The sequence below is a fragment of the Falco punctatus genome, assembly GCF_963210335.1.
Source record: "Falco punctatus genome assembly, chromosome: 8".
Lineage (NCBI taxonomy): Eukaryota > Metazoa > Chordata > Aves > Falconiformes > Falconidae > Falco > Falco punctatus.
This window is the reverse complement of record NC_137588.1, coordinates 27,277,490-27,299,186: the sequence shown is the minus strand read 5'-3', so window position 1 is coordinate 27,299,186 and position 21,697 is coordinate 27,277,490. Positions and strand designations below refer to the sequence as shown.

Below are 21,697 nucleotides of genomic sequence, written 5' to 3'. Positions count from 1 at the left end.
AAACACTGGAGTTTTAGTAAGTGAATTTGGGGAAAGAAGTTAAGCTCTCGATTTCTTCAATATTTTCATTCATTAAGATTTTACAATCTAAATTTTATTCTTCACTTTTTAAGAAGAGAGAAACAGACTAATGAAGGAGAACTCTTACAGTACCCACACTTACCATCATTGTAGTCTTGCTGATGATATGAAATATGGTACCTTCGGGGATAAGTCCCACCCTTTCCAAATTTCTCAAATATTGGAATATCATACTCTACTAGAAAATAAAAAGATACATTTCAAAATTTAAAATGTGACAAAAGCATATTAAATTAATTGTTTTGGTATTATAAACTTAAAACATTGGGGAGCATATCAGAGGACACGCTTCAAGTTCAAGCGTCAGAGCAAAAACAGTTATAGAACAAAAGCCACAAATCTAACCACCCACAAACCTAAAATGACATTCAGCCAAAAGTTCCAAAGATGAAGAATTCAACAGCTCAAGTGGTTTGTAACAAATGTCAGAGGACTGCAGCATGCCTAATTACTCCAGTTTTAAAAATAGTTTCTAAAGGAAAACTGGCAGAAACTATTACAAAGATTAAAACTTAAAGATGCATAAATATGAAAAAATGGTGAATGAGTCAACACAGCTTGAATTACTGAAACACACTAAACAGGTCCTCTTTTTAAAAATATTGAAGGAGAGAAGTATTCATAACGTAAAGGGAAAAGTCCCTCATGCATAAATAATTAGTTAGAAGATAAGGACATAAGATGGGAGTAAATGGTAAACAGTTCCAGAGGAATCTGGGCTACAACTCATACAGTTTAATTATGGATCAGTTCTCTGGACAGAAGAAGGAACAGTAAAGTAACAAAATAATTTTGAGAAATAAAGCCAATAGAAGAATTACAGAAAGCCATTAACAGTCTGCATGACTGGATAATAAAATGGCAGATGAAATTCCATATAGGCTAGTGTAAAGTTTTGTGATTGAGAGTCCCAATAAAGCAGCAGCTGAACTCTCTGTATTGGCCAAGAAGCAAATTAAATGGTATAAATCATTACAATATACTAAAGAAAGTTTTAGTCTATACCATTTCAAAAGATTTAGTAAAACTGGAAAAGATTTAGTAATACAGAGATGATCAAAGATACAAAATTACTTTTCCATAAGGAATGGAGGCCTCTATAGACTAGGAAAGCAACAGCTCAAAGGGAAACTAGTCTATTAAAAAACCCAAAACAACAAACAACAAAAAACCCCCACACAAACCAAAAACTCACAAGAGAGCACACTTCTTGATAAAACACAATAAATTGCACAACTTCTTGTCACAACATACTGTTGATACTGAAAAATTTTATAGAAGTTGAAATAGGGACTGGAAAAATGTGTGGAATTAAAAAAAAAAAATAATTCACCAAATCAAAGAAAAGCATCTTGCATTTGCAGAACCCATAAGCTATACATGACTCGCAATATATTCCGAGGAAAGAATAGGGCACACTACAGAAGCCTGATACTGGTTGTGGCAGGAGGAAAGACTAGGCCAGCTGGATGTTTTTCTTTCTTCTGACTTTATATACTACTCTGGTTTTGTTACACATCAAATGTCATCTGGATAAACCTTCATAAACCAAAGTAATAGAAGCTTTAAAGTATATAACAGACTAAGGTCCACAAAACACCTTGGATTCACTGGAAGCTAATTATTGTACAACAGCAAAATTCTGTAGGGAGCTATGTCCATGAGAGATGTTTCAGAGCACTTTCAAGGTTACCCATTGCACTTTGTATCCTGAACCACACACAGCAACTTGGATTCAAGCCAGAGTATCATATGAAAACAGTAGTAAGATTAATTTATAGGCACAGTACACTTCTCCTTCATCCTTTCACTTTGCAGTATTTTCTATTACAGAAGTCATGAGCACTTCAAAGAGATCCTCATTTCACACAGGAGAAAATAAAGGCTCCATGTATTGGTTTTGGCTGAGATAGAGTTAACTTTTTTCACAGTAGTTTGCATGGTGCTTTGTTTTAGATTCCTGACCACAACAGTGTTGATAACATAGGGATATTTCAGTTATTGCTGAACCATATTTATGCAGCATCAACACTTTTTTGTGTCCCATATTGCCCTGCCAGTGAGTAGGCTGGGAGTGCACAAGAAGCTGGAAGGGACACAACTGGGACAGCTGATCCCAGCTGACCAAAGGGATATCCCATACCATATGAGGTTGCGCTCAGCAATAAAAGATGGGAGAAAGAAGGAGGAAGGGAGGACAGGATCATCAGAGTTACAGCAGTTGTCTTACCAGCTAACTGTTAGGTGCAATGAAGTCCTGCTTGTCTGGAAACTGCTAAACATCTGCCTCCTAATGGGAAGCCGTGAATTGGTTCCTTATTTTGCTTTGCTTCGTGTGCAGCTTTTTCTTTATCTATTAAACTGTCTTTATCTCAACTCATGAGTTTTCTCACTTTTACCCTTCCGATTCTCTTCCCCAGCCCACTGTGGCAGAGTGAGCAAGCAGCTGTGTAGTGCTCATCTGACAGCTGGGGTTAAACCACGACAAATATAAACCAAGGTTATGTGCCAGCTTGAGATGGATATTACTGTCCAGTTTAACAAACTATTGCATGCCCCTATCCACTGCATCATTTGTTCTTTTTAGAGAAGCAGGTAAGTTATACTATGCACACAAACAGTGGTGTTACACACAATAACCTAGAAGAAAACATTTGGAAGATATTATATGTCATTGTATCTTTTACTGTGTGCATTTGGATTTGATTTTGTTGCTTTGTTTTCTCCTACTGTATTAAGTTTGTGTAACACAATACCTCTCAACGTGAAACTCTATTCTAAGCACTATTACCTGCAAGAGGAAGAGTTCTGGAAAGCCAATGATTTTTGCCTACCTGAGAATTCCTGATGATTATCTGGATAGCTCTGTGCTCTTGGCATGCGAGTTTTGGGGTAGTTGTCTCTGGAAGTGTAAAAACATACAGCATCTAAAACCTGCTGTTAATCTAGTACTTAAAATATTCAATCTTACTGTCTCACAAATGCTTTGATGAAAAATTATTGCTCTACAAGTCGCTGCACTGGTTTACAAATGTGGAACCCAATTTTGAAAATCAAATCTAATAGGTATCAATAACAGTCCAAAATCAGTAACAATGGAAAATCTTGCTTTTTGAGCTTAATGTAGTAAGAAAGCAACGGACTCTGTTAATGAGCGATGATATTAGTGAAAACATGAATTATCGCAAGTAAAGCCACAAAGGAGCACTATTAAGTTTAAAACCTTTACAGCTAAACACAAAGGTTTATAGACTGGCAAAATCTCTTATACAGCCTACAAAAACTCTTGAGGGAATATAACCGAACTTATGCAGAACCTTTTAACATCTCAAAATATCTCCTCTTCTCTCTATGAAAGTCATAGGATTAAGAGAGTAATTTTATTGAGTTATAGAATGATGAAGAATTTTTGGTTCTTACACGATCACACTGTTTCTTACCTACAGTTGGTATGTAACTCCCAGCCACCAAAAGGAATGGATGGGATTGCCAGTCAGAGCAACCGATTACAGTATATTTCCATAAACATACCAAAACAATGTCCTCCTTTTTCTGGTAAGGATTTCTCTAATGGGTAACAGAAGCTAAATGAAGACACAAAACCTACATCTTTGTAGGAAATATTTGAATGAAAAAAAAAAAAAAAGAAAAAAGGAAAACAAACTAAGTAGAAGCGACAAATGAAGTAAAGAAAAAAATCTAAAGAAGTTTTGAAGAAGAAACATGAATTGAATTAAGATTGCTTTGTTTCCCCTTTTTGACTCACCCCTACCCAACAAAAAAAATGGCAGTTTAGTAGAATTTCTATCTTACATAGCTAAATTAAACACTGTGTATGTATAACATATCACATTTCAACTACAAAATACTTTTCACATCTATTGTTTTCTTGCTTATGAAATGAAGACTTGTTATTTAACTCAAAAATCTATGTTAGACAAAATGTATTTGTGTCCTCAAATCACATATTCTCAAATAAAATGATACTATGGAATACTATAGCTCTATTTGCCACAGGCAATGATTTACAAACTTTTACCTTTCTACCAATTAAATAAAATATTTAATTAGCAATATTATTTGTATAGCAGTTCCAAATAAAATAGTAGCCAATCTGTGCAACGTAAGACCCAAGGTTATTTGCCTGACCAACCATAAGCCAAACAGGAGTATGTTCTGTTTGGCTTACCTGGTCGCTGAAAAAATGCAGACAGTGACTTTCTCAAAACACATTAATCTCCTAACAGGTCAATCAAAACAGATCTCCAGACCTACCACAGTACACACTGCCTCTCCTTAACAGACACATTTAAACAAAGAAAAATAAGTGGAAAACCTGCAATGGGAACAAAGGCAGAGGAATGGACAGTAATTGCAAAGAAAAGGAGGGGATTGTCTATTGAAGTCTTTAAATTATTCTACCCTCTTTCTTGAATTAGGTACCCTCTGTCTTGGAAAAGGGACACTTCATATAGCAGTACTTAAGAAGTGTGAATTTCACAGGGTGACTCACTGCCAAGGAATATACTTCACATATACGGAAGACTGGCAAAATGTAGTAAAAAATCTTCGGTACTTTTTGTAGGATCTGAAGTCTAAAATTTTTGTGTTTTAAATACAAATTTTAAAAAAAGCATGCCACTTTTTCTGTGCATTAGTAAGCAATTAAGCTTCAATAAGCTTTTATAAATGTTCCATAACATACAGAGGAATTTCTGGAAGAAGTTCAGTAATAGCTGTTGTTGAAGAGTTGTTATATGTTACAACTGATACATTATGCAATCTAATAAAGATAAATAATGAATGTAAGTAATTTTTACCCATCTAAGGGGCTGTCAAGTGAGGGACAGCTTCCTGAGCCAGAGTTTTCAGGACTGCTTAAGGACAATGGATCCAGCATCTAACAAATAACAAACACAGAAAGACAACAGAAGTTCAAGGGTTGGTTTTTCTTTCGGGTTTTTCTTGTGTTTGAACTTTAAATACTTTAAGGTTTCTGCTTTGAAACACCTAAGAAAAAAACCAAACAAACTAACCAGAAATATTAATTACTAGAGAAAAAGCTGCCATAGTTAAACTTGCATTCTGTAGTCCTGGAAGTACTATCATTTTTCTTGGCATCTAACTAGAATATAGTTAAGGTATTTCATTCTCTACCATGCTTTGTACATAGCAAGTTGTACTGCTACATTCTTCCTGTATATACCATATTTGCATGAGTAGCTTAACAGAATAATAATAATACTAAGGCCTCTAACGGATAAAAAACCAAAGTGATTTTGTTGTCATCACCAAAAAAAAAAATATCTCAAATATGACCCAGATTGTGATGAATACAATCTACATAATTTTTGTAGTGGCTTAAGTTTGGACAACTAGCAGCCACAGAAAACAGCTGAAATCAAATACTATAAAAAGCTTTTAAACATTTATGACTGACTATCTAGGCCAGTTCTGTTACATAATGAAAACCATCATCAACATTTTCTCTTGTTTCTTGAGCTTTAATCCAGAGAAAAAGAAATGGACTGATAATCAAGAGCATCCTCTTGATTACCAGCTACATCTATTGGCTGATACTGGTTTTGTTTACCTCACACTACCACCCTTTAAGTCCTTATTTAATGACTGTCAAACATCACTTGCTGCTTTACTACAAAAAAGAAATCTGAAATGTTTTATGGATATATTTTTCAGAAATCTAAATTTTGAATTACTGAGTGTAACAATTTTACCAGCCTGCCTCTCAAAATCAGAGTGGAAAGTTCATCTGTTGTCTTTAAAATTAGCTCCTTCCTAAAATAAAGTTTGCTTTGGTGTATTATACAACATCTATTATTTTCTATGAATTGGACACCAGTCTTCTGCTGTAAATTAAGTAGCTACCTCTCCCATTCTTATAGTGTGTGCTGCATCCTAAAGGTCCTTAGCACACACTTTACCAAGCACCAATCAAGGACTTATTTAAAAAAATAGTGTCCAGAAAGTGAGTTTGCACTCTGCAAACTCAAGACACTTATATGAACTCAGTATCAGGAAGGACAACATTTACCATAGGTTCAGTAATTATATTATTCTTTTCTCACGCGGAACAGTGGGTCCTGAAAGGCAAAAAAGCCCGTATGCTGCTGTATTAATTACCTCTGTAACATACGGCTGTACGTATATATAACCATAACAGTATGGTCCAACTGGCAGACCATGGCCCACTTCTATCCAATCCATCATCTCTTCTGGAAAGTGTGGGGTCTGCTGTCAGAATGTGAATAGCTGTGCTCAGGTAGATCAACAAAGGGAGCAGAGCAGAGCAAAGCCTTCCACTTCTAAATTCCCTTCTTGTCTTTGTGAGGCAGCTGTGATAGATACAGGCAGCATGGTCAACGCTTGCCAAGGTGATGCAGCAACTTAGGGAGGATGGACCAAACAAAGGCTGGAAGTTCCCAACACGCAAATCTGGCCCTTGAGGCTGATGAGGCTGAACTAATCTGGCTTCCTATGAAAGCAGAATTCCTGTATTTAAACTCTGCTGACAGCTTACACAGCAACGTGTACATGACAGGTTACATGTTTCTTCACTACTCTGGAGTGTATACTCCAACACCCTGGGTCTCAGAGATCATCATCTGTCTGTCTGACTGGTCAGTGACCAAAAATTACTTCACCCAGGGTAAAAGTAATCATTTCACTGAATGAATCCAGGCCTGGGCTGGATCTGACCATGTGGCTATGATAATGAATAGCACCTTGGTCTGGAAATTAGGAGATTCAGCCTCTATTCCCAGCTCAGTCATAAAAATTGTGCAACAAATTGCACAATCTCTTTGCCTCTATTTTTATTCTATCATCTGTCTCTCATTTAATCGGCTCATAAAAACCATTGCCTCTTGCCATTTGTGAATACAGTGCCAATGTCAACAAGAACTTGAAGTGATTCGGGCACGCATTATTTTTTTTTCCTCCTTAAAATATCTCTTTCTCCATTGTCAATTCTGTAAGCCATTACATTCCTCTATCTTTTCTGGCTGTTTTTAAGGGCAATTTTGATATTCAGAGAGCAGGATTTTTATTCACGCTAAGTGTGCTGATGTCCCACACCAATAACATAGTTGAATAAATAGAACAAAACAGCATACACTTGTGATCCTCACACAAAAATGTGACCATAGTATTCCAGAGCTTATTTATATCAGGCCTACCACCATTCCCTTGCCTCCACACCAACACAGTATCAACTGAGTCCAAATAATTCTGACAGATCCAAACACTTCTTTAAAATCTCCTTTAATTTCCTGGAAAAGTTGTAAAACTAGTCTTGCTTACATATCCTTCTCATTAAAATAAAGGGGGTTGTGCCTTCTAATGTAGACAACTCTTGCTGTAAGTTATATCTATCACTACCTCACTCAACTATTATGGAAATTAAGAATATTATCCTTCTCCTTGTAGCAACATATTTAAATAATTAAAAGACTTACAGAGAAGAAACAGGTTCTACAAGACTAAACCACCATGATTATTTTAACCTCTCACAGATCATGTTTTCTAGGGTTGTCATCATTTTTTAGCTGTTCTTTCTAATGATGCCATATCCTTCTTGAACAGCAGGATTTCATAAATCAACATGAGAAAAACTTTAATTTTAATAAATCACACACGTACCTGATCCATACTTTCTGGAATGAATTCACCCTCACTGTTGATACTGGTGAAGGACCCATTTCGGGCCACCTGATGCAGCTCATCTGGAATGTATCCTGGGGGAGGTGAACTCCTGTCACGAGTATTAGAACCTTTTGAAAGAAAAGGGCCAGTAAGAGTCTCTTCACTAACTCAGAATCCAGGAGCTTTTTTCAAATGCTTCATAGGCATTGAGCCTGCCTGGACCACTTCTTGTTTTAGAAATTTCCCAAAAGCCTATGCAATACAAGACGTCTGTGTAGCATTTAGGATTACATAAGATCTGTAATCCAGTAATTATAAAAAATTTGGGGCAGGGTTGCCTCAATGGCATTAAAAATAATTTTCATTATATATGAACAGAAATATAATTTGTCTGCACATCTAGCTGAGCAAATTTCTTCTTTTGAAACAAAATAAAAATCCAAACCCTTCCACCCATGTCAACTAATCCTTTACAACTCTTGAGAACTTCAGTTTTTCTTTGTAACCATTATAAGAACACAAATAACATCTATTTATAAAAAATGCATAATACATCAATTAAATAGTCTGAATAATTATTCATTAAACTCTCAAATTTCATAATTAATTCTGGAAGTTAACATCACACCAACTTTAAAACATGAATAAGCAAAAAAGGTTTTATCAATGCCAAAGTAAGTATCTTAAACAAATGTTCTCACGTTAAGATTAAAAAATGTATGGGAGTCCTAAACTGAGCAAGGAAATAAATGCATTGCCATATACACAGATTTTTCAGTAACCTATTCCTGTATATGAAAATAAGGGGGAGTAATAACATCAACTTTTTAGGATACCTGTCAGTTACCTCAGGTAATTCTACACAGATTTATTTACTTGTGATTTGTTTGTTCAACTTCCTGTATTAAATATGTTGAAATCACCTTTGACTTAAAATTCAAAATTCATTCCCTCAAGTGCAAACTCTATAGTAAAGTCATTGATGAGTAAGAGAAATCCAAATAGTTTGTGTTGAGATCAAAATCTTAATGAAGAGAGTATTACAACAGAAAAGTTTTTTACAATTAAATCTATTGAAATGTGCAGCTTACCTATTACAGACAGTCGCCTTTTTCTGTCTGTCACACCAAATACTGTATTATCTAAATCTTCCAGTGAGGGCAAGGGCTCCACGTTATTTACACTGGCTGACTGAAAACGCATACATATTACAAACTGCAGTTATTACCTTATACTCCTGACAATGAAAACGCTTTGCAAATTTTATAGGCTTTGCGCAGCACATGCCTTTTTTCAAACAGTCGAAAAGAAGCTTGCTAATTGATATAAAAACTAATGTATTTTGGTAGCTCATTCTTTATATTTTAAAATAATTTCCAGTATGTACTAGTACACAAATCCTATCGATGTTATGGCCATGATACAAAAATAACTCAATATTTAACCTATAGTCCATTGCTACTATTTGCTACAACAAACATTTAACTTGCCACAGAGGAGCATCACCAAGACGACTTAAAAGAACAGTTTCAAATAACTACAGTTACTTAAATTCTATGCACTTGTCAGATATGTATCACATCATCATCCTATTAAGGAACAGTTTTCTACCACTGTAAGAAAGGCAAACAAAGACAGGAATGGAATCTAGGAAAAAGTTAAAACTGACTCAATACAAAATACTAAAAGATGCTTAAAGTGAACTGAAGAAACAAATAGTAATATTTTCAATTAGAAAAATGAATATCTAAGAAAAGATACATATTATACATTATACTTCAATATGAAAACTGAGGGGAAAAAAAGACATTTAGCATGTCAACTCATACCTGTGTATTTCCATGTATTACAAGCAATATCTTGAGGCTCTTCATATGAACACTACGGTCAAGCAGTTCAACAGCTTTGTCCAGGTCATCCTGTGTGGTTAATGGAATTACAAGCTACAAAAAAAAAAAGGAAGGGGGGGGGGAGAAATAGTTAAAAAAGATGTCTTAAACAGGACATGAGAAAGAAATGAGGAAGTAAAACACAGAGAAACAAACAAAGTAATGCTATCTTTCCTTTCATTCTGTACAACTTGAAAATAAAATTTATTAAACAATGCTCAAGTCAGCACCAAAATATCTGAAGTTCAACCTTAACTTCCTTCAGATGCCATCAATAGGTACAGCATGGTGGAACAAGTCTTCACAACGAAGGAGCAACCATTTTACCTATGTACAACTTACTATCTTACAAGTTTCAGAAAAACATATGCAATTGTCAATGTATTTGCCATCACCTGAATTAATGCAAGTCTACAACAGAAATAAAAAGAAGCCCTACTTTATACAGCATAAAGCACTTTTTTGTATCTCACCATATGTTTGAAGTTGCATCACTAAATTTTTCCATTAGAAACAGAATTTGTTAAGGAAGTATATCAGGACTGATGTTATCCACATGGAACAACTATAGTCCTCACTAGAATCTTAACTGGATCTAATTAATTAGAATTAACTTGGCATACATGTATTTTTGGAACAGAAAATGTTAATGCCATTAAAGTACACTTGAGATCAGAGTTCTGTAATGATTAAAATTGGGCTTATGTTTCAGGGTTGTAAATTACAACTTCTACTTACAACAAAGGAACCACACAATATAGGGTTTTTTTAAAATCTACTCTACTTGTAAACAGATTCAGGCAGTGATGCTCAAATACAACATCAATTGAAATACAGTACTTTTATACAAAAAGAAATGGGAATGAGGGAGGATGGTCTTGATAACAAATGAGCATACTCTTTAAGTTGCAGTTTCAATGCTAATGACACAGGTTATTACCATCACATTTCTGAAAGGTGGTTTGCCAACTAGTGCAGAAGTTGACAAACAGAAAACTTGTTCAGTGCCTAAAAATCACAGGAAGGAGCTGGGGCTAAAGCATCATGAACAGCTATTTCTTCTGACCTTCCTAATCTCTAAAAGCCTTCTGTTGGAATTATTCATTTTGAGGATCAGTTTCACAGAAGTGCCTGGCAAGGTAGCCAGTAACCAACAAACAGCAATTACAGACATTTTCTTCTGCAAAGATGCAGATTAGATACAGCAACTATGTTGTGCATAACAAAGCACACGAATAACCCTCTATGCATTTTGCTGACCTAAGGCAAAAATCAGAAGTAACTGCCAAGAATGCATCCTGCATCTGCAAATATACTTCCTATTAATAATTCCATCTCTACTTCTAAAGGAAAGCTGGAAGTAATATTGATCAAGCATAAGTGGCTTGACAACACTAGCACTGTTCCCAAGAAAACCTTGTGAATGAGCCACTTTAAGATAAGCAACAGTTAAGCCTAGCTCTCCAATCTAAACATTACTAAATGCAGCATTCTAGCTATTACTTAACAAGACTAATCCTTAAAGAAAAAAAAAAGTGTACAAGAAAGGATAAATGTTATTTCAAATTTAAACACAACAAAGCTCAGTCAAAGTCAAAAAGACTTTGGCAAAGTCACACAACAGGACTGTGGCAGAGCGGAAAGACAATTTACTCATTCCCAATCAAGTCTGAGACATATTTCATTAAGATGTGACTCTTCTCGTAAAACATTTAATGGATCTCCTGCCTATCCTGATTTAGACAAGCCATATATAGTTGAGAACACACACAGTAGAAACTTGGGGTTTTGTCACAGGAGTAAGTTTTGTCATAGGGAGTGGTTCTCACTGCTTATAGGAGTAAATTTCAGCCTTAAAATAATCAATGTTCAAGTTACCAATAATTTAGAAAATACAGAATATTACCTCATTATTGCTGTAATGTAAATCCATAGTCTGTCCAAAAGCAACTTTAGCTTTGGCTGCAAGATCTTCAAGTTTAACAGGCCTTGGTAATTGCAGGATCCTGAAACACAATTTAAGTTAAAGAATTTTTGTCCATTAGTGATGAAAATCTGGCAAGTCATTACTTAGGAACTGTCTTAGAATTAAATTTATTACTAAAAAGACCATAAGAGGCTATGATTTATTCACTGTCCTCCGTATTTTGAGTCATTAAAAAAGAAAAGCAGTGAAAAGGTTTTAATGGATAATCATGTGTAAAATTAGATTTCATTATGACTATTTTACTTGCTTGCTTATATTCATGCTTTGCATGCCTCTATTTCAGAGGCAAATTCTTAGAAACTTCTAAAATCTTCTACTTATAAAACTAAGACAATCAAGTACCATAGGCTGCCAAGCATAAGCATCAGAAAGGAATTACTCCTGCAGTCCACATTTTTGAAAATGCAAAAGTCTTATCTGAGGAAGTTAACTAAATGTCACCATCTTTACCGTAATGAATTACATGCTCAAAATGCTGGGTGCATCATTAACTGTGCTTCAAATGTGCTTCTGCAAGAATGGTGCAGTTGTAGTACAACTCCGATTTCCTTTTAACCCAGTGTCTCGTAAAACCAAATAGCCCCAAATGCCTGTAACTGACCTTCCACTATAGAAAACTGTTGTATTATTTGAGACACACCACCATTAACACGAGTTTTCAGAATTGACGAAGATAGTAATGTATATTCAATTCACATCCAAAAAAGAAACAGCATGCAAATTTTGTGAAGCAGAAAAATTAGCAAAGGGTAACTGTCCCTTTTGTCAGTGCTTCAGATCATACACAGGTTAGGGAACAGTATTTCTCACTGAAATGAGGCTAGAAGCTGGGCCACTTTAATTAAAAAATATTCTGAAAAAAAAATCTTAAGAAAAACCCCAACACCAATTCCCACTGCAGTTAATTTGTTTAGCAAGCATGGAACTCTGCCTATCACACTGCACACTCCTCGGTACAGTGCCACATTCGCTACTGAAACAAACTCTGGAATCACTTCTCTTTTCCACTTCCCTTTTTCAAAACTAGTGAGAAAGCCATTGTGTAACTTATTTTTCTTGCATAATTTCATTCTCTTATCTTTAGATCTACATGGTCAGGCAACAAAAGTATAATAACTCATGCTGAGCAATGAACCCTGGCTGCCCAGTACCCCAGGGCAAGCAGGCTCAGGTTACTTGGGACAGTCCAAAACTGAGCTAGGCCCATCAGCATAAAAGCTTGGGAAAGGTATTTTTCCCACACACTTACTTTATGCTTGTATTCATATTGAATTGATTAACTTAGTCCATTGTGGTCTTAATCTGCAAAAATGCACTGTCCACGAAGACTGGCAGTGAGTAAACATTTTATTTCAAATTCATGCCTCTGCTTATTTCACAAGAAATTGCTAGGTAGAAAAGTCTTCAATTTTCAAAGCTTCTGAAAAGACTTATTTTACAGCACTCAACCATTACTGATGCGCTGTTACATGCGATGTTCATAAAAGTGATAGAAAGAAGCTGAAGAATGTTAATACATGGAACTTACTGCTATTTTACTTACCCCTAGGTTTTTTACTACCCTACCTGTTTTACTAAACAGAGGGCACATACTGTAATCAGCATGAATACACACTGATCTGTTGCACATCACACTAAGGACTGCCCAGAAGTAGCGTAGGTTTCATTCTGAAACAATCTTTACTTAAGGATTATTAATAATTCTATAATCATTTATCTGGAAGTACAATGAAGGTTTATGCTTTCAGAAAGAGACATACAGACAAAATTAGTTGTCCACAAACCAGTTCTACATGGAATTGCAGATCAACTTCTGTAAAAGCTTTTGAGCAGCCATCAGAGCAGAGATATACACTGATAGATGTTTGTATATTTTAAGCACATTCATCATTCACCTCTCTTATACAAAAGGAAAATAAATTTTAACTGATTATTCAAGATTAGCAATGAAAATTGTCTAACTGTAAAGTCTAATAAATTTTCCCAATACAGTTGTTCTCAGACTGGTTCCTCCAAAGTACAATCCAATACTGAGCTTTAAGATCTAGGCTTCTTCCTCTGGCTGTTACAGAACAATATATTAACATGCATTTATTATGTACATGATGCAGCAAAGAAAATTTTTTGCTCACATTTGAGATCTATACTAATTATCTAAGTAATTGTTCTAGGCTACAAATCTATCTGAAGGGTAAACAAATGAAAGATATTACACAGGACATAGCTACGGTAAGATACTTCTGCATTTATGCATACTTAAGAGTCCACATTTTTAACAGATTAATTCTCCTTAAACTGTGTTCATATCAAAATCAAATTTGAACTCAAGCCAAATATACTCAGATATCTGAAACACTTCGAACAGTTTATTTGAAATTTCATGGTAGAAGCCTATCAAAATTCTACAAATAATTAAAAGATTGTTTCCTGTGTTCCCACCTTACCTTTTTTCACCTCGATGTTCAAATTTGACTCTAACATCATTCTATAAGAAAAGAGATAAAGGAACCACTATTAGTTTGTTACTACTCCCTTTAATGAAGGCCATGAAATCCTGTTCAATAATCCTACACCAGAAGTAAAATCCCTGAGCAGTCCATTAATTTTCTCTTCTTTCTCATACACCAAGCATTTTAACAAGCTACTTCCACTGAGGTATCTGGTAGATGCTTAAAAGCACATAAAACCCACAAAAAATTATTCTGAAGTACAATGAATGCTTTTGTAAGTAAACACTTTATTTTCTACCAATATATTTAATATTGTAAGAGATTCATGATTTCAAATTCAGCATGGAACTGATTACCAAAGAATTCTCTATCATGAAAAGGCAGGTAGATTTAGGTACTATTAACAGGTTTTTATGTACACTTTGGAGCTGAGCATTTCAGGCTTAAGAAACATATCTTGTTTCATAAGCGTTACCATAGAAACCCACATAAGTAAATAAGTCAGCATTCATGCAATTTCCCAGTAACAAAGATACCTGTAAATATCTGCAGTTACATGGAAATAAACTTGTTTTGCAAAATCATAATTTTAAGCATCAAATTGTATTAGCAACTATTGCAGGGAAAAAATGCATTCAAATAACAGTTCAATTAACAATATTCTATCTTCCAAAAGAATTACTTGATTCACAAGTGATTACTTTCAAAATCCACAAATTTAAACATAATGATAAACGTATTACCCCCTCACTACTACCACATTTAAACTCAGAAATGACTCAAGTATTTTTCTTTTAACTTTCTAAACACATATTATATTAATTTTGGATCTTATGTGCACACTACTACAGCGTCTAAAGTCACAGCTCAGATGGAAACACTAGGAAAGCACCACTGTGTTACATACTGAACTCTTACAGCTTTTAAAGCATAGAATGAAAAAAAGAGGTAGTCATTGGTTCCCGACAGTTTAAAAGCCAAATATATTCAAATACTTTGACCTTTAACATGTTAAAACAAGACTGCACAAACTGATGTTTCAGGAAATAATGGACCGTCAATTAAATACTCAATCAAATAAACATACAGTTACCTCAAAAGGGCTATTACAACAATTTTGGTAAAAATCTACATTCTCTCCTAATCTCTCCACGTAGTAGTTCAAACCTATCAACTAAGTATTTACTACTATTCCATCTGTGTTCAGTATCTGCAGAAAAAAAAAAAATAGAGCTGAGAACTCCTCACATTTCCAGCATGTGAACAAACAAAAAATCAAGGCCAAAGATGTAGTAAAGGAGCTTAAGTATGTTTCTGCTGCTGTACCGTCATTCTCTAATATGACATAGCTGACAACTGGGCAATCTAATATACCTATAAAATTCATTTGAAAGAAGCATTCTAAATAAACTATCGTGTATGAGTATCTCTTAAAATAGTCTAGCACCAATCAAATAACAATAAAAAATTCTACATGCGGTGCCAGAATACCTCTATAATATTCAATTTATCAGGATTGGAGTAATTTAAGCATACACTATGATCTGGTCTGAAATGCCACCATTTCATTTTGCTGCTAATTTAAGAACATGAACAAAAGAAAATGGCAGCACACATGGGAGACTAATAGCTCATTCTGGTATGATCACTGGTCTGGCAAGAAAAATAATTATAGAAGTCACAGCAGGACATTCCATGTTCAATAGGTTAGTAAGGGTGTTAAGGATTACCTGTTTTTTAGGTGAAGATGACTTTGGTTTTCCTGTTTCTTGCTGAGGCAATACAGGACGACTGGCCTTATGAAGCACAGCCAAATCCTGCATGATTGAATTCAAAGCTTGCTGCTCATCTGCTCAGAGAAAAACAGCAGATAAGAGAAGTATAAATGACTGTTACATTTGAAGTGCAACTGTCTCCATTTCACAATTAGGCAGGCATTATTCTAAAATCTGTAAGACCATATTACACTTCAATACATAATTGCCAAATTAAAAAGAATTACTGCTGTGTTGCAAACGTATTTTTTAATTATTAACAGTGCTAAAGGAAATAAACAGCATAATAAGTAAACACACATAAATGGCAGGTGTGAAAAACTGAAGTCACAACAGAGATTTGACAACTCTGCAGAACTGCAGGCTGTATTAAGAGAAAGAAGGGGGTGGGTGGAGGTTTATCTGCTTTGTTTCAAATAATGTCCATGGATGAGAAGTTAACTAGAAACCATACTCCCCCTGCCCAATTTTTAAAATAAAACTAAAAAATAAATAAACAAAACAAACAAAAAAACACCAAGTACTTTTGAATCATTTTTCTTCTGTCCTGAACAGGTAAGGTCATGGACATAGGAAGCATATACAAACTCCCAAAAGAACACCTCCACTGTCTGAGCATCTGCTGATAGCCCACAGAGTATCTAAAAAAACAATCAACCAAAAAAAAACCAACCCAAAAACCCCAGACAAACAAAACAAAACCAAAACACCACAGAACCTTTCCTGGACTGCAAATGTATGGTTTTTTAGGGCTTACAGGAGTCATTCACAAGGAGAAACAGAAGTACAGAACCCAGGGGAGAATTTAGGGGCAGGAGTGCTACATTTCAAGTTCACACAAAATCTGAAACCCTGAAGATCTGCTGCAGCTGTGATGGCCTGAGGCCATGCTAGACAAGATTTGCCCTGGAACTGGGATGCTTCTTTAGACAGGAAAGCACGTAGGAACAAAAAAGCCTGCACATTTATGACGAATAAATTGTCTTTAGTCATGATATTTTGTATTAATTCCTTGCCACAGCAAAAGCACTATACACAACATGCACCTAGAACAATGGATAACAATTTATCTGCAAAGTATGTATGCCTTCAGATGACTTCATAAAGGATATATATGTTGAAGAATTCATTGCTAAGTGCTGTGATTTACAAAGAACAGTATTTCTCAAGCATGGACCTGAGGAAAAACTCAGGATTAAGAATCAGCAAGCAAGCATTCCAGCTATTCAGTAATGATGCGAATTTCTTCAGACTATATTAAAAAATAACCCAATATATTTGTCGCATCAGGAAACTGTGCAATTTCAGTATTATAATGTAAAAGATTTCTAACAGATCAGAAAGCTGGTCTGAAAATGAGTGACTTTGATTGCATTCATGGTGTCATTATTCATAACTCTACTAAGATATGCTAATCTATAAGAGCAAGTTTTACTAGCGATATTTAATGGCAGAACTGAAGGCATTCTTGCAACTCAGTTATTCTTTTCTCACACTAAAATACACTTCAAAACTTTCCACTAAAATAAAAAGTTCAAGTATTTTACTGCATTATAGCCTATTCTAGTGCTCAGTGATAAAAAAAAAATATTGTTCTTTTAGCAGCTGATTGAAGGAGGTTCAGTTCCCAGTGGTCACTAGGTAGCATATTTCATAAAAAGTAAACAAAAGCATTGTGGCAAATCATCTACAATTTACTGGATATACAATACAACTCAACAGTCATTTCTCTCACACAAGATGTTGAAGAATATCAGAAATATGGAGTGCTGTATTCCTAGATTAGCTACTTCATTATTAAGCATGAAGTTAGGAAAAAATTAGCGTACCAAGAGATAAAAGCAACACAATAATGTGTGTGTTTTTGTTGGTTGGTTTGTTGTGATTTTTTTTGAGAGCGAGCACCAATACCTGATTAAAACAACAACATGGTCAACTCATAAAAAAGCACGTAGAAATGAAAAAAAAGACATCAAATTTAAAGTAATACAAATGTGCTACATATTTGGAAAAACAGAGCATCTACATAGTCCTGGCTTTGCACTGCAATGACAGAAGACAATACGATTAAGTTCTTTGATACAGACTTCCCCGCACCCCCCCCCCCAACAGGCATCACCATTTACAGCACAGTAAATATTGCTCAGTACCCTAATACCATGAATGTCAATTTCCCATACTTGAATTTTTAAGTTACCACATAGCACTTTTCTGCCACTATATTCCAATGGAAAAAACACAGGAGTATTTTGAAAACTAGCAAAGCAGCTGAACTCTTCCTTTCATGTAGACATTACATCGAGTTATACAGCCAAAGCACACATTTCCTAGGAATGGTATTACATTAATGTTTTTGGTCTTCAATAGTAAAGTATAAGAATTAAATTTTTATATACATTATATGCAAGACTTACCCATAATGGCAGTGAGTCTGAAAACTTGAACTTCAGGGAAATGGTTGCTTCATTAGCATTATTTTATTTCCTAAAATGCAAAACCAAAAATGCAGTTACTGAAGTTGTCAAAGCCATGTAAAACAGTCAACTCATCATTGTTCGCAGGCAGTTTTTCTAATATTCTACATATCAAATATGCATATAAACTACAAATAAGATTGCATATAATGTGTGGAAAAAACTGATATTGTTCCCAAAGCGTCACTGGCTCTGAGCAATATATATAGGCTTTCAGAAGACACAAAGCCTGAACTAAATATTCTTCTAGACTTGAGCTGATTTTAATCTCTATCTACATCCCCAAGTGATGATTAGTAGATTAATTAGCCATAACGCTCTGCTACATGGTACTACTCCATATACTACATGGAGCCACTACTCCAGGTTATTAACCATTGCTTCTTTTTCTACAGGTTCCTATACCTGGCATTCAAAATTCTGTGTTCAGAATTATATATACATAGGTCATATACATAAATATATATGAAACTCACAACACAAGTCAAGAGGCATCAATACCTACCAATTATATAAACTAGGAAATTTGAATTGATGTTTTTGTCATCATAATTCAAGAGCATTACACAGATATCCCGACACCCCTGAAAGCAAATACTTCTAGAAGACAGCAGATATTAACTTTTAATATACAAGTTATCCGGAAAATTAGGAACACAGGGTGTATATTTATGAACAAACCCTATCTATCTTGAACATGGGCCAATTAAGAAAACCTCAATAATTAAGGACCATTTGAATAATCTTTCTCCGAGATGCCCTTACAGAGCTTAAGAGCAAAAACCTAGGGATATATCCCTAAACAGACAATGAGATTTGTTGTAACACAGCCTACCACAGGAATAATTTGAATTTTTTAATACAAGATCATAGAAGAAAATTCTTTGATTTCTGAAGCAGTCACTGTGACCAAGTAGGGAGAGCCTTTTCCCTCCTCCCTTTTCTCAGCTGCAGTGGACCATCCACCCTTCTGACTCAGAGCCAAAAGATCTACCCTACTCTGATAAAACAGATTATTTCCCTGCAAGTTCATTCAAGGACCTACACCAACAGAATATGACTTATTATTTTAAACAGAACCTGTTTCCTTATTGTTTAGTTCCTTACCAGTGTCAAATGACCCCTGATGCAGCATAGGGCCACCTGTGGAAGCACATGGCTGAGAACAGAGGGGAGGTGGGCAAGCTGTGAAATTCTGCCAATTTTCTAGCTACCAATAAATTAATTACAAATTTCCAAAAGATTTCTGAGCATCTTCAGTTAGGCAACTAACAGTTTCTGGCATTGTGTCTCTTACATACTCATTTAATAAAAGCAGCCTTTTTAAGCAGTGTTCATTTCACCAGTGGAATTAGAAAGCTTCAGGCACTTCTGGCATGTTTTTCAGCAAGAATTTGAACTTAAAAGCTATATAAAGGTCTCTGCTGTATACTGCCTTTTACCTACATATCAGATGACTCATCTACTATTGTCTATTTCAGGCTCCATAATTACCAAGAAGAGACCAGGCTTCTAAAGAATATCCAGAGGCCCCACTGCAATCAGAAATCAGTTCAGTTGAGAGAGCATGTAAGAGAGCACATTAGAACTAAAATAAAGCTGAAAATACAATTCATCAAGTCTATAGATAGCCTCAAAACAGTACCTGAAACAGCTTCCACATGTTGTGGGAAAGAAACTCCTGTCTAATGCTTTGTAAAATATTAAAGCCTGTAAGACAGTGAGAAGTACATCTGGCCTGGGCTGCCTGCAGTCTCAAGACACAACCCCAGCTTTTACTAACATGTCTTCCAGCCTCTTGATGCCACCACAGCAGAAGACAAAAATCCATTTCGACAAAAAAAGGGGGAAAAAAAAAAGCTTATGTTGCTCCATAATAGAAAAGGAAAACTGTGAAGAGCTCGTGTCATTTTCATAAAATGTTTAATTATCTGCTGTAATACATTAAACATAAGAATGTGTTTCATGACATTGGATGAAGTACATTTGTAATATTTCCTTGTAAGTATTTCAAAGAAATACAAAAGTGCTGTGAGGCATTTTAAATCTTCTGTCACACTTTAGAAAACACGAACAAGTTATATCTTCAAACAAAAACGTCCCATATGTTCTTCCTCAACCTAGCTGAAATAACCAAACTTGGAAGCTCAAGGTATTTGACTGACAGGACTCACATAGGACAGGCAAGCTCAAGAAGAAGGAACAGATTAGGAAACATCTTCTGCAAGTTCCTCCAGCTACAAGACTTCATTCTTTAGTACTAATCTGTGGCATCTCTCATTAGAAGAACATCAGCTAATGAGTGAGCACCTATTTCTTTTCTGTTCCACTTCCTTCTTATTCCTTAGAAGGAAAAAATACCCAAACACACCAACCTAGAAAAAAAAAATTCTCTGAAAAACTTTAGGGACTTCTCACTTTATCATCCCTTTTAACCAAACTTCTTTCTATTCAAATATAAAGTATTATTAATCACCAGCATTTTAACCATCTTTTTGTTAGCATTTAGTGTCACTTCAAAAATAAGCTATTCCAATTAAACAGGTGAACCAGATCAAACTTTATGAAGATTGCACCTTCGTGAATTGAGAAAACACTTCTGATTTTAACTGCCCACTTTTGCAATGGATGGTAACAACAGCAGAGTGTAGGGAGAGAGTAAAAACAAGCTGACAAAAATCAGCATTTTTTAAACCAAAAAAACCCAAACCACATTCAGTAGCAAGGGAAAAAAAGTATACCCTAATACATGGTTACAAAGTATCATTAGCAAAACACACACACACACACACACACACAGAGAAGAGAAGATAATCCAGGACAAAACGGAAGTGAAACAGAAAACTGGAACTCAGAAAAAAAAATATCAGGAGAAGCAAAGGCAGCAAAACACAAGAGCAGATGCAAAGGTAGAATAAGATTATGTCAAGGTCTTGCAGAGACACACAAGCAGCTTGAATTTGAATGTAATTAAAGAAAGGATGACAGAGAGCGAATTTCAAAAAGGTGATGATGTGATAAGAGCGGCAAACAAAGAAAATTATCCTAGCAACAGCATTTTGGATATAAGGGTGGAGAGATGCTAATTCATATTCATGATTCACTTCCCATCAGCCACCTTATAGAAAGCCTGGAAGTCTTTCAGAATCTGAGTGTGCCACTGAAGGAAGAAAATAGCCAGGTGATTCTTGGAAATAGTTTTTAGTTTTCTCATGGCAAATGAAACAAAGCCTGAGGGCAAATAAGTCATGCAGACAATCATCTAGCTGTTCAAATACTCTGTGCTAATTATCCATATGCATACACTTCTCCTATAATAAATGCAACAGGATTAAGCTGCCTCTCTGTTACTGAGAGACGGGAAGTACACAAACACTGG

At 35.2% G+C, this 21,697-nt stretch overlaps 1 protein-coding gene across 4 annotated transcripts in view; it reads right to left on the bottom strand.

Moving 5' to 3' along the window:
* MAP3K2 (mitogen-activated protein kinase kinase kinase 2) overlaps nucleotides 1–21,697 on the bottom strand; it is a 62,455-nt gene that overhangs the window by 18,516 nt on the left and 22,242 nt on the right. For 3 of the 4 annotated variants that reach the window (XM_080398719.1, XM_080398718.1, XM_080398720.1), the window contains 10 exons: nucleotides 18,259–18,328; nucleotides 15,800–15,918; nucleotides 14,064–14,104; nucleotides 11,539–11,638; nucleotides 9,573–9,686; nucleotides 8,835–8,934; nucleotides 7,741–7,871; nucleotides 4,902–4,981; nucleotides 2,916–2,983; nucleotides 164–259 (listed from right to left, as the gene is read on the bottom strand). In XM_080398719.1, coding sequence (XP_080254845.1) covers nucleotides 164–259; nucleotides 2,916–2,983; nucleotides 4,902–4,981; nucleotides 7,741–7,871; nucleotides 8,835–8,934; nucleotides 9,573–9,686; nucleotides 11,539–11,638; nucleotides 14,064–14,104; nucleotides 15,800–15,918; nucleotides 18,259–18,262 — 853 coding nt within the window. In that variant the 5' untranslated portion in view covers nucleotides 18,263–18,328. The remainder of the gene's footprint in view (nucleotides 1–163; nucleotides 260–2,915; nucleotides 2,984–4,901; nucleotides 4,982–7,740; nucleotides 7,872–8,834; nucleotides 8,935–9,572; nucleotides 9,687–11,538; nucleotides 11,639–14,063; nucleotides 14,105–15,799; nucleotides 15,919–18,258; nucleotides 18,329–21,697) is intronic. The other variant, XM_080398721.1, reaches the window with a different exon arrangement.